Here is a 16,814-nt window from a genome sequence, read left to right as displayed (position 1 = left end):
ATTTTTGAGTAATTCTTGGTAAATAGCCACTTCCCTGAGCCCCCTAAATGTGCCTCCTTTCTGAGGTCCCCACATAACCTCACAATCCAGCAACTAAAATTCTAACTCCTAGCAAATGGGGACTTCCAGGCTCTTTACTGGGGCCACTCTGGTTGGCGAGGGCCTGAGTAGAGCCTTTGATGTGTGAAGCTGGACCATGATTCCTGTCTGTGCAGGAACTGGACTAGTCAAGAGCAGCTGAACTTCTAGCTTAGAGGTCCTCAGTCTTGGGTATGTATTGGGAGCTCCTGGAGCGTTCCATAATTCACTAATGCCTGGACTCTTGCCCATCAACCAGGTAACTCCAATACAGAGTCAAGGTTGGGAGCCACCATGTTAGTGGAGTGGTGAGGCAGGGAGTTTTCTTCTGAGTCTATCCTGACTCAGTGGTAGCAGGAATTTAGACATTGGTGGAAATTCTAGCCAACAGGGAAAAGAAACTAAGTTATCAGCTTCCTGAAGGAGAGAGAGAGACAGAGAGGAAGAGAGAGAAGGACAAGGAGGAAGCATAAGAATGAGAGAAGAGAAAGGAAGACCAAGAGGAGAGAGAAGACTGTGATAAAATATAGACAATGGATGAAGCTAGATAAAAGATATATGAGAATTCTTGCAACTTTTCCATAAGTTAGTCATTGTATCAAATTATTCAACAAGAAGAGTGCTTGGGTGGCTCAGTCAGTTAAGCATCCAACTCTTGATTTTAGCTCAGGTCATGATCTTGGGATCATGAAATCCAACCCCATGTCAAGGCTCCTTGCTCAGCCGGAGTCCGTTGGAGACTCTCCCTCTGCCCCCTCCTTACCTGTGTGCTCTCTCTCTAAAGTAAATAAATAAAATAAAATCTTAAAAAAATATTCAGCAAGAAAGACCAGGGTCATTGTAAACATGAGCCCACGGTTCCTCTTGACCTCACAAAAGCCACAGAAAAAAATAACGAGGGACTGAACCCTTTATTTACCCTCCACCTTTTTTTTTTTTTTTTAAGATTTTATTCATTTATTAGAGAGGCAGAGAGAGGAGGAAGCAGGCTCCCTGCTGAGCAGAGTGCCTGATCCCGGGCTTAATCCCAGGACCCTGAGATCATGACCTGAGCCGAAGGCAGAAGCTTAACCTCTGAGCCACCCAGGTGCCCCTGGTTATTGTTTTAAATCTGGAGGTTGGGGTTGAATGAATTTGTTTGGGAGCCTTGGAGGAATACAGAATATTGGAATAGAAATGCCAGGTGAGAAGAGCAAGGACTGCATTTGATGTTGCCTTTTGGGCAACTGGATCCTCAAATACCCTCTATATGTCTTATACTGAACCATTCGAGACACCTCCCAGCTTCCTCTCCTGGACCAAAGGCTCAAAGAAAGGAGATGGCAACAGGAAGCGAGTTAAATTTTATTTAATTTGATGTCTTGAGCTTTGTCCTTTATAAACACAGCCTCTCCCTTTATTACCAATCACACACGTGGCTTGCTGCCTCTGCCTCACAGGGAGCATTGAGCAAAAAAATGCCCTAAGAAACGAGAATCAGGAGCCCCCTTTATGGTCAGTATGGGCAAGGGAGGGTTTGGAGGGCTTTCCCACTGCATGCAAGCCACTTCCCCAGCTGGCATCCCCTTAGGTAATCTGGAGCATCAGACTTCTCAGAGTGTGGTCCAGCCTTGAATCCAGATTTTGTCCGAAAACATGTGGTCCCATCAGTGTTTTCAAAGCTTGAGAGGCTGAATTGCTTCCCTCAGCATGGAAGAGCCTTTATGGAATAGGTGACACCCCCAGGCCTACAATGTCGTGGCCTGGGTCATGGGAAGGGGCACAGATAGGGGACATCGGAGAGCCCAAGCAGAGGGGAATTTCTGTATTTGATAATAAGAGGAAGGCTGAGCAGAGAGTAACCTGAGTATTTGAAATGAGGAGACAGTATCAGACTCCGACTTGCAGGGTGGCAAGAAGCCAAGAAAGAGCCCCCTGCCCAAACAAGAGGGCAGCCAGAGAGAGGCGCCTCAGGGTAGCAGTGCTGGAGCCCGAGAGGGCCACTGGTGCAGCCCTGAAGCCTGCAGGGGTTTTGTCTTGAGGCTCCACTTTGCCTCCAGAGGACTCCAAGCAGGGTCCCCGAGTCGTTGGGATGATGTCTGGAATCCAGCCTGTCGTGTTTTCCACCAATTCCTGCAGCACGTGGAAAATGGGAGAAAATGGGTAAAGACAGAATCCTCCCCCACTCATTCCCTTTTTTCAGCCTTTACTTGCTGATTCCCCAGTCTTTGCAGTCTCATAAACTAGCTGGGAGACCCCACCACCACTCCACAGTCCGGAGCAGCACCAGAGCATCTTTCTGCTCCCCAGCCCCTCCTTCCTGACCCAGTGTTCCCACCTTTGTCATTCATCGGCTTTCTCCCTTCTTTTCCTGGCTTAGCCCAGTACCATCCCTAGAGGGTGCTGTCTCCTGGGACACTCACATCAATGGTCTTTATTATCACCATCTGCTGGGCCTCCTTGCAAGCTTTCTCAGCCTTCTTAATGTTCTCTGGGGTCCACTCAACATTGTTCATGGCCATCATGCCCTCCATGGGGCTGCCGTGGGTGGGGGAACACACGATGAGTTAGGGTCGACTTAAAGCTTTGACAAAATGCCTTCATGTTTGTTAGCATCATCTCCATGTCGGCATAAGCCAGAAGGAATGCCTCACGACTCAATAAGAAAACCACGAATTTGGCAGATGGAGAAACAGCAAAATTCACAGATGAGCAGTTTCTTTTAAAGTGAAAAAGTGAAACTTCTGACTCTTTAAAGAAGTGATTCTTAATCTGGGAGCCTTGAAGTCCAAGAAGATGGATTGAGGGATTCAGGGAACATGTAAAGGCCCTGAAATTGTATGTGGAATGGGTGTGTTTGCACAGATATGCATTTTCCTGGAAAAGGAGTTTCAGGGCTTTCATTGAATCTCAGAGACAACCCTCACCCCTAAATAATTAAGGGTCATTACTTAATGACTTAAGTACAGAGTCTTTGACTGAGTGAGTAGCACATGAGATAAAGGCAGACAGAGAATTTGTATGTAAGGTATCTAACTCTTAGAGGTCAATTCTTACCTGCTTTTCTGGATGGTCTCATTGATATGGGGGTAAAAAAAAAAACCCTATTCTGTGTTATGTCAGAGCATCGAGAGGAGACAGACCAAGACCCCTCCCACACACACTTGAAGTTCTTCTCTTCCAAGATGACTCACTCTGATACCTCCTCCCCAAGCTCATGGGCCACGTGGATGATGTCAGGGTACCCCATGCAGCTGGAGATATTATTTCGGGGATAGTAGAAGAGGAAGATGAGGCACATCTCATTAATGGTGCTGGGGCCCCCCTGAAGAAGAAAAGAGAGACAGAGATGGAACACAAAGTCACAAAGCAAGCAGAGAGAGGGGGACAAGGCACGTAGGAAATAGTGTAGGTGGTCATTCTACCAATGATGCTGTTTTCATTTTCCCTTAATCTACAACCAGCTGAATGAATGTTCATCTACTTCTTACACACCCTTTCCTTTCCCCTCCTCTCCTTCCAATTGGTGGACAGTTATTGATATTATTTACAAAGAAACAATATCTGCCCTGTCCTCTACATTTCCATGGCCTCTACTCTGATTTGAAAAGACAAGATGGTTGAGAAAATGAGAGAAGATCTTGAGTTTCCTGAAAAAGTCACTCCCTTTTGATTTTCTCCAGGATTCCTCATCTCTATATGTCTAAAGCTGGACCTACTCAAATGTGTCACATGTTCAGTTCACCATAGGAGGGTCTTAACGGTTTTTCCCTGTGAATCCCCTTGTGCATGATCCCCATTTGTGTCTTACAGTATGTATCACTTTCCACCTTGCATAATAATAATACATATGGCTGTAGTTTCTTCCTCAATAGCATGCAACTCCTTTGGAATCCTATAAGCACTGAGCCACTCTTGACACACAAAAAGGGCGGGGTTCCTTGCGACCATAACAGCAACAGCTAACTCTAACTGAACATCTACTATAAGCCAGATGTCTTATAAAGTGTAATCAACTCTTGCAACAATTTTAAGAGGTACTATTATTAGTTCCTCTATGAATTAGGAGATTGAGGCACAAAGAGATTGAATAATTTATCTAAGATTGGAAAGCTAGTGATTGTGCTGACATTTGGAACCAGGCATGGAGGCCATGAGTCCATGCTCTGGTTTACTATAGCATGCTGTCTTCCCATGGTGTTAAATTGGTCATTTACAGGAAAAGTAGGGCACCCTTGTACACATCCTACAATCACAAGGATGTGAGAGCATGAAAAGCCCCATGTGAGTGGATAATAATATTGGAGGGAGAAAAAGGTTTCAGTTAGAATAATCAGAGTCACTCTATAGCCAAGGCCAGGGACGGGCTCTATTCTGAGCCCATTGTGCTTGACCATGGTGGGAAGGGAGGTACTTACGAAAGTCAAGGAGTCCCGGTCCAGCGTCTGGTAGTGACATTCCACCAGCAACTCATCGCCCTGTTCAGAGTGAAACATGAAGGCTGAAAGTAAGACACAGAAAGACCTGTACAGCCTTAGAACCCTCTTGGCCAACAGTAATGACCTCTGATCCTGCCTCCCCTCCCTCAACTCCAGTCATGCCTTCCCACAGGCTCCCACCGGTTTGATCTCTGCTCGATAAGGTAAATCTCGAGTCTCCTGCAGATTGAAGTCATAAGAGTCATCTTTGCAGATTGTTCGGAGTTGTGCTCCGTTTCTAGAGGGAACAAAGCAGTGTATGAGCTCATGCTGGGGGTGGGGGACTGGTTGCACATAAAACAGAAAACTTCTTCCACAGTCTTATTCTGACCACCTCTATTCTAGGAATAGTTCCAGCTCCTCCTATCCCAACCAAGCATAACCTTATACTGCAGAATAAATAAGTATCCTCAAATTTGTTCCCATATGCAGATGGGAAAGCTTCAAGTCCATGTCTTCCCTTACCTGTATTGCACAGCCTGCAGAGCACGGCCAGCCAGATGTGTGTGAAGCAGGTAGCCATATACCTGTATGTCGGGCACTGGGGCCCCATTCATCTGTGATGGGGAGGAGACATGTCTGGTTTGCATCTTGTCCTGTTCCTCCATTTGCCTCCCTTAATAGTTGACACCTTCCTTGCATGAATGACAGGAGCCCCTTTCATTCTTCCTGGGCCCTCCTGGACCCTCTTCCCGCCCCACCTCACAGTCCCCAAAGCCCCAACTCTTTCCTTCTCTTGCATGATTCACGTTAGTGGTTCTCCTGAGCACCAGGTTGTAGTTATTGTCCAAGTCTCAGACTCAGGGTGTGTGTGCTTATGGACCAGACCAGCCCAGATCTGTGATGGGAAACAAGGAACCTCAGGGAAGGTGTGCCTCCCAGCTTCACCTCTTCAAACTTCTCTGTCTTACACAGCCCGTAGGACAGGAAGGACTCCGCGCCCGGGGGTATGAAGTGGATGGGGAAGGTGAAGAAGCCCAGCTGGAGGACCCCCATGTCATATTTGCGCAGCTGTGCGGTGTAGTATAATCGGATGCCCGAGGAGTCATAAATGCCTGGTGCGGAATGGAACAATGAGAGAGGACAAGAGAGCTGGTCACAATGTGAGAACAAGAGGAAAGCTGGGATAGGGCTGTGACCAAAATGAGCCAGCGTGCAACCCACAGCAGCTTCCCAACACCTAAAAGAATCAGGAAGCTGCACCAGATTTTCCTCCATAAATGCTGTAGATACTTACCAGGAAGGTTGTGAAAATTGCTATAATGAATCTCCAGTCGGATCCACTGTGGGTCTAAGGGGGTGCCAATAGAGACACCCACATCATCTGGAAACTGGTAACTCTGTTGGATGAAAGCAGATCTGGCAGCAAGCAGGGCTGGGTGCTAGGTGCAGAGGCTGGGACCTGCCCATGTTTTCTGGCCCTCATCCCAGACCTCCACTGTCTCCTGGTCTGCCATCAGTCCAGCAATCCCAGTCATCTGACAACATGCACCCCACCCCCTTAGCCACCTAGTTCCCTCATCACAGGACTCACTGTGCCCCCAACAGCCCAGCCCACGATGACCTGTGAGCAGAGGGAGAAGGCAGGGTCAGCTCCATAGCAGTCACTGATACCCGTTGGGAGAACACTGGCATTGCCACAAGCATACACCAGGATGTGATGCACCATTGTCTCATTGTGCACGAGCAGCTTGGGCTCAAACTGGGTGAGAGAAGGGGGCAGATCATGGTCAAGATCTTCTATGTCAAGTCCTATTCTCCCCATCCTCTTTCCCCCAATAAATCTATACCCATTTCCCACTTCTGTGTCACTTTCTTTTCTATTTGTTCTCTGTTTTTCTTCCCCAACCCATCACTTACCCCCACTTTGTTCGACTTCTCTCAACCCTCACCCTTTTAAACTCTTCCCCTGAGTGTACAACATACTAAATCTAGCCAAGAATATACCCAAGACTTCTGACTTTCCCTTAATAACCTCACCAGTCCACTATATCTGAGCACATGACTTTTTGGATTCTCCTCTAAAGAAAAAAAAAATGGCTCCCACACATTTGCTAGTTTTTGTAAGATCAAAATTAGAAATAACTAAACTGTGAAATCAGGTGACCATGTTGGAGTTCCCTCTGGCCAGATTTCACTAACCTGACAGCCCTTGGCCCTGTCCCTCGAGCCTGAACTTCTTCCTGGACCATGAGCACAATTCTAGGTCCAAGGTGGGGACTATACTTTGCTCTCTGGAAACACTAATTGATGACCTTCATCAAAATCTCTGCTGTATTGTGGGGCTCGTATAGAACAGTGCTGGGAGTTATAGTTTTGGACTCAGGAAAGCATGAAACTACTTCTCTTCAGCTTCTTCTCAGCAATTTTCTAAACACCATCCCTTCAGAGTTGACTGTGCCCACTGCACTGCTCAACTGCCTTAGCAATGTCTGGTTCACTGTACCTTGAAGATGTGATGCTTCTTGCTAACGATGGGGAGAGGGAGGAAGGTGCAGGCATATGTGGTGTCATCCTCTGGGATGAGGAACTGGAGAAGGACACATAAAGGCTGAGTTGGGTTGGAAATGAGGCTCTTAGAGAAGACAGGGGAGGGACAGACAGCTTGGTGGTCCTCAGGGAACTATAGGAAGTCACGGTAACCTCAATTCAAGGAAGTACTAAGTATAGGTGCAAAAGAAGGATCTAAATTGAATGGGAAGATGGGAAGGAGGCTTGGAGGTGGCTGGATGGGTAGAGGACTCTTACATCAGTGAGCTCCAAGTCATGGATGATGGTATCCTCAGGGACATCAAGGTCGTCAGGATGGACTATTTGTAGCAGGAAGATGGACTTGATAAAAGTACGGTCCCGATCCAGCTTCAGAGTGTCATCCAGGCCATAGGTGGCCAACACCCTTATGGTGTCACTCTGGAGGTGTCATAGGCATTAAGGTGCTACTGCCCGTGAATAGCACTTCGCAAACACCCACACCCAAGGACTGACACAAGCCATTTGCTCACATCTACACAGTGGAGTGGAAAGAGCTTCTGACTGGGGGTCAGAACTGGTCAGGTTCTAGTTCTACCTCAGGGGCCAACTTGCTGGAAACATTGAGCACACATTCCCTCGTGATGCCTGTGTCCACATCTGAGAAATGACACTCTAAAGTTCAGTGAAATCAAGGAAGGTTCTTGGAGAGGGGAGCCAGGGAGGTTGGGGTGGGTGCTTAATCCATGGGGGAATCACTCTGCAGAGGGCTTGTGGATTTGTAGAGGGGCACAACTGGGGCAGTGCCTGGAAATGTGGAGAGGGACAGAATCCCTGGGAACTGTGACCATTGCCTAAGACACATGCATGTTCTAGATTGGGGTTGACTCCACATCCCTGAAAGGAAAAGCTGCTTACAGTTGAATGCTTCTCCCCCCTCCCTTCCTGTTTTACCGTAATGTCTTGGTCATGAGGATCACAGGAGCGGAAGGGCCTAGAGAAGCGCATGGTGGTGTAGACGGCGTCTTCCATCAGCCCCTGCAACTCAGCATCCTGGCTCCCGTCCTCCTCTAGGGTGTCTTCATCCACCAGGTGCTGATCCTGGGGTCCAGTGAATATCAAAGAGTAAGAACAGGAAGCCCCAATTATCACGACTTTGGAGAAGCTGGTGTCCCCTTAGTAACCCCAAGGTACTAAGTTAGCAGAATCTGGTCCTTTATTTCATAGCTTGCTCTTGGAACAGAGCATGGCATAGGATGGATCCCTGGGGCAGAGGGATACACAGTGTCTGATGGGGTTTCGCCACTTGGCCTTGATTTACTTTTCCTGTTCCAAATCTCAAGTCAATAAATCCTAGTGTTCCTCTACCTCCAGCCCTTGACAGTTCCTTACGCTCTGAAGTCTCTATGCTATTTGTCCTCTCTTGTGGCTCATAACATTGACACTTACCCATTTAAATGCAGTTCCTGTGGGTGAGATTGGGAGAAATGGGTGGGCTGCTTTTTCATCTGTAAAATGGGGTAGTAATCATGTACCTCATAGTGAGGCTGTGAGGTTTAACATGGGAAGATTTGGGAACAAGGCCTGGTTGATCAAGAGTACGTAACAATGTTAAGCTCTTATTAATGTAGCTGCTGCTGTGGATATTAGACCACTGCCTGTTGTTGCCCACCTGACTGAGTTTAACAGAAATTAGGGCTGAAGACTTGGTCTCAGGTAACACTGACCCTCCCTATTGACCTGTAGTTAGTGGTGTAGGACTCTTTCAGTCCAGTGGTTCCAATCCCTAGCATCTTAGGGGCATGCAGTCCAGAAGACCTAGTTTGAAACTCTTCAATGGGCCATTTCTGTAAGGAGAGATCAGTAGTCAGCTGGTGTTCTGGGCATGTGCCTGGATAAGTTTGGAAAATGTGGATCCTTCCTGGACCCAGAGATATCCTCAACCCAGCAAGAGACCTTCATCCTTGGAAAGGAATCACCCTCAGACTTACCGAGAAATAGACGTTGCCATCAGGCAAGACTCCTCCAACAACCAGATCACTCCCCACTCTGGTGTAGCGATTTGTGACACCCAGGCCCACCCAGCCAGTTGTCCGGACCTGCAGCTCAAAAGTGATGATCTCTGCCTCAAGGTCAAAGTCCCAGCGCAGGAAAATGACATTGGAAGGGTCTAGGAACCTGGAATAACGCAGGCGAGATGTGGGGCCAAGGCGTTTGCCTTGGGAGGAGGCCACCAGGGCCATAAGTAGGAGAAGCCTGAAGAGCAGGGCACAGGTCATGGCTCCTGGGGTCTGGAGCGTCTCTCCTACAGACGGACACTCAAGAAGTATGGGTTTATATGTGCCTCTACCTGTGCCAGGCCCCGTGCCATGGGGGAGGGACAGACTGGGGCTCTTCTGATCTGATTATCCTCTGGATTCAGAGTGGTGCCACTTACATAACTCTGGAGGTGTGGGGTGCCCAGTGAGGGTGCAGAGCAGAGTGCTCTTGTCCCAGAGTAGGGACTTGACATGAAATTCTCAGGAGAAGGTCCTTAGACTCTTCTACCCCCACTCATGACAGGGTCTTCCCTGGGTTTGGTTTTTCCCTGCTGTTCTCCCCTTGTCTCTATTTCTCTCTCTTTCTTTCCTTGTCTCTATTTCTCTCTCTCTCTCCCTTTCTGCACCCCCTATCCCCATATCCTTGGATGTCCTTACGGAGCACTCTGCTCTCTGGCACCTGCCCCAGGTCCCAGCTTTTATGGGCATTTTCTATATCTGGAACTGGGGCATAGCCGGGGGTGAGGGCGAGACTGACGACATGCAGCAGAGGAAGGAGAGAAGTTTCTGAGGGGGTGTTCGGGGAAGGCTATGATTTCTATCTCCCGGAGGAGTCTTTGCTACTAATCCCTGGAAGGACACATAGAGGTGAAGGAGCCATAATCAGCTTTCCAGATGGGCAAGTCTGGGTCAGCCCTGGGTTTCTGCCTATTCCTGGGGAGCGGAGAGGAGGAGGAGGAGGGTGGGGAGGGGAAGAAGAGGGAGAGACTGGGAGATAAATGTAAACTGGCCCTCGGGATCATTGGCGCTCTACCTTTCCCTCCATGAATTGCCTGCCAGAGAAGTCGCATTTAGGGATTCTCACTCCACTGGGGGCTTGGCCCAGGGTCCCCACCAACAAGTGCTTCGGTTTTCAAACCATGAAAGCACAGAAGGAGTGTTAGAATATTAGAACACCAGAGTGGAAAGGAATTTAGGTTCACTCAATTTTTAGATGAGGCAAAGGAAATACCAAGCGGTAACAGGAGTAGTGCCTGATCCCCCAGGCCGTCAGAGGCGGAATTAACACCGGCACACGGGGGATCTGCCCCCAGACCAGCGCTCTTTCCATTATTTGCTTAGGTTACAGACAACCGAAGGGTGCCCAGCTGCCAGAAGTGCTTTCCTGCCACGGCTTGCCCTGGTAGAGGGAGTTGTCATCTGCTGACTGCTTCTTAGGGAGGGGACACACACATCTCATTGTATGCCTGGCGTTTTTTTTTTTTTTTTTTTAAGATTTCATTTATTTATTTGACAGAGAGAGATATCACAAGTAGGAAGAGAGGCAGGCAGAGAGAGAGAGGAAGCAGGCTCCCTGCCAAGCAGAGAGCCCAATGTGGGGCTTGATCCTAGGACCCTGAGATCGTGATCTGATCTGAAAGCAGAGGCTTAACCCACTAAGCACTAAGCCCCCTGGGCACCGCCTGGTGTTTTTTCTATCCAGTTTATGACACAGCTGAGCCAAAGCTGGAAATCACTTCACTGACCCCAGTGTCTTTTCTGCAACAGAGAATGGAGAAGCTCTGAAAAGTTAACAAAGACGTGTGCCTGGGAGGCATCCCCCAGCCCAGAAACCGGACCACACATCACAGAGAGGCACTCAGCTCCAACCGTGGTGGTCAGGGCCTGGAGCATCTGTTTATGCCTCCATCCAGAACATGCATCCTCTTTCCATTTTCTACTGAGTTCATCAAAGCTGGTAAGGCCCCCGCTGAGATTGTTGGCTGCTCCCCTGAGCACCTGAGTAGAAACTGGGGTGCAATGGGAGGAAAAAAAACTTATCTCCCAAGGCAGCAGCCATAATGCCAACTCTGGGCATGGGAGCAGGGAGGATGGCCCAGGATGGGAGGGGAGCAGGGCCAGGACAGGAGGAGGAGCTGGGGAGGCATTGACCTTGAGGAGCAGGAATCCAGGGAGGAGATAACAGGAGTGTCAGAGACACTCTGATCCCAATCGCGTTTGGGGATTAAGGCAAAGGGAGGGAGCGACCGGGAGACAGGTCGGCCAGCCCTGTAAACCAAGATGGGGCCAGAATCCCTTATCCTGAAATCTGTCTACCGGCCCGAGCGCCTGCCGAGGGAGGGAGCTGCGAGCCAGTGCCTACAGCCTCAGCGTTTCTGCTGGGGGGCTCCCTCTGGCCACCCACTGCGCTTTTCTCTCCCTGTTCACCTCTCCCGGACCAGTTACGCTTTGCTCTCCTCTTCCAGAGCCTGTCCCTGATCCCCAGAGTCACTCCTCCACTGTGACCTCAGACTGCGATGCACGTGGCTTGCCAGGGGAGGACACCTCTGTGTGAGCACATACGCATTTCTAGAGTTCAGGACGTGTGATTTGGGCAATGCTTCCCAGAGCGTCATCCCCTGCCCTCTCTGGACAGAAGAGGTTGGGAAGAGGTAAGAGAGCAAAAGCCAAAAGAGAAGCAGCACATGTTCCTCGGCATGCCAGGAGATGGACATTTTGTGCACGGTTAGATCATGCGCATTTGAAGTCACCTGATAGGAAAATATTAACAAACCCACTTTCTACCCAAAATTGTACATAATGAAAATGAGCATCTTAAAAAAAAAAAAAATCCAGAACCACAGAGATTGCAAAGCTATGAAGACAACTGAATTAGAACCTGTATTATGTTGTCAGCACGCAGCATCAGTAACTGTTGTTCTTTGCTAGAACCACATGAACCGTATTGTGGTAAGTATTTATATGTCAGCAGATTAACACAAATATTGGATCTGGGAGGCGCAAAGCCCCAGGACGTCAGGCCACAGCTGTTCCCCGATGTGTCAGCTCTCCGGAGTGATGGGTCCGTGATCTCACCTGGCTCCATGCGGCTCCCTTCTTCCCTCATCAAGGGCCCCGTAAGGCTCAGACTCCACACTGGGAGCGCTGAGGTGAATACAGTGCGATCCCAGGTCTTGAAATAGTAAAGTCTGGTTGCTAGACCTTATGTGTCCCCATGTTTTTGCTTGTCATATGTTGAGGGTGAAGAGAGGGTCTTTTTTTTTTTTATTTATTTTGGTGGGGGGGACATGAGTCGGAGAGACAGGGAGAGGGAGAGAGAACCTCAAGCAGACTCCCCGCTGAGCGAGGACCCTGATGCAGGGCTCCATCCCAGGACCCTGAGGTCATGACCTGAGCTGAGACCAAGTTAACTGATTCCACCACCCAGGTGCCCTGAGAGGGTTTTTTTTTTTTTTTTTTTAAATCTAATATCCCAGATCACTGGTTTCCAAACTTTCTAGAAAACGATTCCTCTTGCCAATGTTAGAAAGCTATGAGAACTTGTGATTTTCATCTCAGCTGATGACTAAGAGAGAGATAAAGGGAGGTAAATCCTGCCATAAATTCTGTCATATGTAAATTGAACTGGCAATTTACCACTGACGTGACAGAAGTCAACTCACTAAGGACTCCTGCTGTGCCAAACTGTATTCCAAGAATGTTTTTTGTGGTCGGATCTATTGACTCCTATGAAATCACTCTATTATCCTCATCTCAAGCTAGGTAAACTGAGTCTGAAGTCCGAGCACTAGGTAGTTCCAGCCCTGGGCCTTGTCAGGAAAATGTAACCAAAAATCAGAACTCTTCTCAACACAGGAAACCTCTCCCTGGAAGTAGAAAAGAAAGAAAGCAGTCTTATTATTGAATAAGCATTAAATCAGAATGTGATATATATACATCTCAGGCATTTGGTTAGGTTGGTGCAAAGACAGGCAGAAATCCCAGCCTTTTGTATAGGCCATCAGACACAACCCATTACACACACATTCTCGAGATAAGGGACAACCGGTCCTCAAAGCAGAAGCTGAAGAGGACATCCTGGAGGCCCTTGCTAACTGGGGGTCCCATCCAGGTTTACCCGGAGGGCAAGTCAGCTTGCCCTATCTTTCTGGCAGGGCATAATTTTACATCTTAGTGTGAGTCATGCACTCTAAATTAGGTTAGGCTCACTTTGTTGTTCGAATTTCAAAGAGATTCATTGCAGGTCCTGGAGAAAAACATTTCTGGGTGACTGACATATATTTCAAAGAAAGAGAGAACTTATAATTACAAGTTTTCTAAAGTAAATGTTCTAAGAAAATGGACAGGAGGTAAGTCTCTTCCCTTATTTCCAACAGGGATAATTAAGTCTCTTATGTTTAATTTGTTAGTTGACCTTACAGAGGAGAACACGGGAATCAGAAATGTGAGCTCACTGTGTGCTGCCCAGGAAGGCCTCGGAGCGGTCTCTGTGCGTGTGTGAGGCACACGGGGAGGGCGGTCTTCACTCAATCTAGCCGCCTGCTCGCTTGCACTGAGATGTTTGAATCCCTTGTGAAGACGTGCGGTGCAGATTCTCTGGAGAGGGTGCAGGCCACGTACCTTCAGTAAGGCACTCCGTGAAGCTGGGGAGTGTGCACCTGTCTGTGTTAGGGCCGTTGGCATGCAGGAAACAGGAAACCCCATGGGGTTTGAAACTCAGTGAAGCAATGAGATAAAATATTGAGTTTCCTGGAAAAGCCCCTTTCTTTTGAGTTTCCGGCCTAGAGTGTCAGCTACTAATTGTCACCTTAGAGACCCGCATCCTGCTCTTCTGGCCCTGTCCCACTGCCTTGCCGGAGAAAGCCTGTGGGGCCAGGGAATGGGACCGCCATCCATTCTGTGGGTCTGGGTGCTCGTGGCTACCATGAGTACAGGTCAGAGGCCAGGCAGAAAAACCCAGTCCATGGGTTGGGGGAGGGAAAGAGGGACAGAAAGTTTTGCTCCCAGGTCCCAGCCTTGCTAAAAGCCTCCCTGGCATAGCACCCCCAGAGAAAGCACTCCTTCTGTTCCCAGGAGTCTGCTGCTGGCCTTGCTCATGCCCCCCACCACCCCAGCTTTGGGGTTTGGCTGCAGCTGATTATATGCGGGAGTTACTTTATGTGCGGGAACTTTAGCCTGGCTTGACTGTGTATTTCAGGTGCCACGGCGAGCCTGGTGGAGCAAAGGCCCAGGTGGGTCCTGGTAGCTCGTGGACAGGCTAAAACCCTGCACTGCATCCTGAGGAATTCCCAGTACCCCTGGATGAGCTGGTACCAACAGGACCTCTAGGGGTCACTACAGGTACTGGCCACTCTGCGGAGTCCTGGGGATGAGGAGGTTGTGTCCGTTCCTGGAGCAGATTACTGGGTCAGGCGGGTCAACAGCACAGAGCTGAGGCTACATGTGACCAATGTGACCCAGGGCCTCTACTGCACCTGCAGTACACACAGTGAGAGACCCCCCCCCCCCCCCTTGGACGAGTGAACACAAACCATCCCGGGCGCCAACCACAGACCCAACCTCCTCCTTCGCCCCAACCCTCTGCGCTGCCCTACATCCCCTGTTGCCTCTTCTCTACAAGTGACTCTTCCTGCAGCTTTCCCATGCCCTTCTGGGAGGGCTCAGCCTGCCCGGCACAGCGATTTAACCACCAGTTCAACCTCTGAAGGGCTCCGTTGCAGACCTTGCTCTGCCCCTTGGAAGGTTTAGGAAAGACTCCATCTCCCCGAACCCTGGTTTCTGTGCCTGTAAGTACAGACAGTAACTCAACCCAGCTCAGAGGCTTGCTATTAGGATCAAACGGCAGGACTCTCCACGGTATGACCACGTAGCAAATGGGTGCTTCTTAATACCGGCCTCAACGCCCAGAGGGGTGCTGGAAAGAAACCTGGAGAAGTCCTGAGGGCTCAGAAAGGAGGAAGAGGGAGTATCTCAGAGTGTAGCCCCTCACTCACACCCCTAGAATAAACACCCACTTCTTCAATTTGATCCCCGTACTTGGTGCTCACCACCACCTAAACGTCTCAGCCCCCCACCCCCATCTCAAGCTGATCTTTTTAAAAAGTAAACTCTTCAGAGAGAGCCTGACCTAGAGAGGACCAGGGTCTGGATCCACGGTGAGGGCTCCCCAAACATTGATGCAGCAGCCACGGCTCAGAACTGGGTCTGCTACCTGAGCAAGGCCATGCGTGGAGTGAGGGTGGAGCAGGGAGGCTCAGCTCCCAGGGCAATGGCCCAGAAGCAGCAGGCAGGTGCCCAGGGAGAGAAGCCCCAATCCAGGGAGGCCGCAGAGATGGGCGGCCAGAAGGCGGCTGTGACGGCTCCACTCTGCTTCTAGCTAGGAGCAGCTCTCTCCCAGAGCATGTGGACCAGATGAGCAGGTAACTGGGAGCCAGGGGAGAGGGGTGAATGAGAAGTCATTTCGAAGCACAGTCTCTGATGAGGGTCTGGGGTTCTGGGTCCCAGAGCCGGCAGGCAAGCACACTTCTTCAGGGCTTGCGGAGAGGGAGCAATTTTGTCCACCAGGGGGCGCCATCGGCCCATAGTTCTCCATGATCCGCTCAGACAGGGTCTGGCGTGGATGACAGGTGTGCCTTCTCTCACCGCCCCCCTACCTCCACTCAGGTGTTATGGTGAACACCTGCCCAGCTCTAGAGGACTACAGCAGTCATGGGGAGCAGGTCTAGAGCCTGGCCAGAGTTCTGGAGACAAATGGATACCTCTGTTCTCTCCTCCCTCCAGAAAAGGTACTGCTGAGAACGCCCTCACCGGGAAATCCTTGGTGCTAGGCCACCGAGAGGCTGTTAAATACAGAGATGGCCGGGCAGAGAGGCCTGGACCACCTGTTCTTAAGAAATGCCGAGGTCCACTGCTAGCAGCTCTGGAAACAACTACAGCTGAGCGCCCTCACCAGAGCGATGGAAGACACCATTACTCTGATGAACCCCTTGAACTTCCGTCCCTGGGAGCTCGGTGGACACTACCCAGATGCCGCCCTACCCACTTGGACCATGAACTACGCCTTAATACCACCCCCTAGACCCTTAATTCCTTGGTGATTAAACTAGTTCCCCTAGATTGGCAGATGTTAAGGGCCCAAACAATGCTTTTGGATTGGATTATGTTATTTAACATAATGTCGTTATCCACATAGGAAATACTGGTCTCTGTGATGTAGTCTCTTGTCCGCAGGCTGGTGTGAGGGATTCATCCATGCCTGTGGGAAGCATATTTAAAACATATTTAAACTTCATTTTTTTCATCCAATACTTTCAAGTGCCCTACTAGACAAGTACTACCAAGTTTTTTGAATTTTATATTTGTTTTTGTTTTCATAGGGAAACGGGTATGTGACACCTGAGCGACCTAGCCAGCACTCAAATACAGGAATTCTGCGTCAGACCTGTGACTCTCAGTATGCCATGATGCTGCCTTGTTGAGTAATGAATATATTGTCACTGCATCGAGGGAGGTGTGACGTGGCAGGCATCTCTGTCCCTTCCAGAAAGGCAGCGCCCTTCATGTTGCAGACGTGGTCAAAGAGGACAAGGACGTCCACATGTGATGTGGCAACAGGTCAGGTGAGCATCCTGAAAAGACAGTGGCCCCACAGATGCGTCCTAGGGTTCAACAGGTCCAGATGGGAATAGACAGAATTATACTAATTGCACCCAGTCCTTTGGAGGGGAAAGTAACATAGGTTATGATTGTGTAAGTTGGATTCTGCTCTGTC

General features: G+C 49.4%; 1 protein-coding gene and 1 long non-coding RNA gene across 3 annotated transcripts in view; one reads left to right on the top strand and one right to left on the bottom strand.

Moving 5' to 3' along the window:
* Nucleotides 1–1,410: 1,410 nt before the first annotated feature.
* LOC309845637 (putative DBH-like monooxygenase protein 2) lies at nucleotides 1,411–9,311 on the bottom strand. 2 transcript variants are annotated; one of them, XR_014301396.1, is made up of 13 exons: nucleotides 8,996–9,311; nucleotides 7,959–8,105; nucleotides 7,284–7,445; nucleotides 6,982–7,065; nucleotides 6,070–6,237; nucleotides 5,773–5,875; nucleotides 5,424–5,590; nucleotides 5,001–5,092; nucleotides 4,677–4,773; nucleotides 4,476–4,535; nucleotides 3,260–3,382; nucleotides 2,481–2,595; nucleotides 1,411–2,190 (listed from the first exon to the last, which is right to left on the bottom strand). XR_014301396.1 is itself a non-coding variant. In XM_082693845.1 (13 exons), exons 1-13 carry the CDS (start codon nucleotides 9,281–9,283, stop codon nucleotides 1,948–1,950), a joined length of 1,857 nt encoding a protein of 618 aa, XP_082549971.1. In that variant the 5' UTR covers nucleotides 9,284–9,309; the 3' UTR covers nucleotides 1,411–1,947. The 2 variants fall into 2 exon arrangements, 1 of the variants encoding a protein (XP_082549971.1); XM_082693845.1 differs by having other exon boundaries at nucleotides 3,252–3,382; nucleotides 8,996–9,309.
* Nucleotides 9,312–15,715: 6,404 nt separating this feature from the next.
* The window catches only part of LOC309844614, a 106,338-nt gene continuing 105,239 nt past the window's right edge, over nucleotides 15,716–16,814 (top strand). The window contains exons 1-2 of the long non-coding RNA XR_014300792.1: nucleotides 15,716–15,828; nucleotides 16,420–16,662. This is a non-coding gene — a long non-coding RNA (uncharacterized lncRNA). The remainder of the gene's footprint in view (nucleotides 15,829–16,419; nucleotides 16,663–16,814) is intronic.

This window comes from Mustela nivalis (genome assembly GCF_964662115.1).
Source record: "Mustela nivalis genome assembly, chromosome: 12".
Lineage (NCBI taxonomy): Eukaryota > Metazoa > Chordata > Mammalia > Carnivora > Mustelidae > Mustela > Mustela nivalis.
This window is presented reverse-complemented; position numbering and strand designations above follow the sequence as displayed.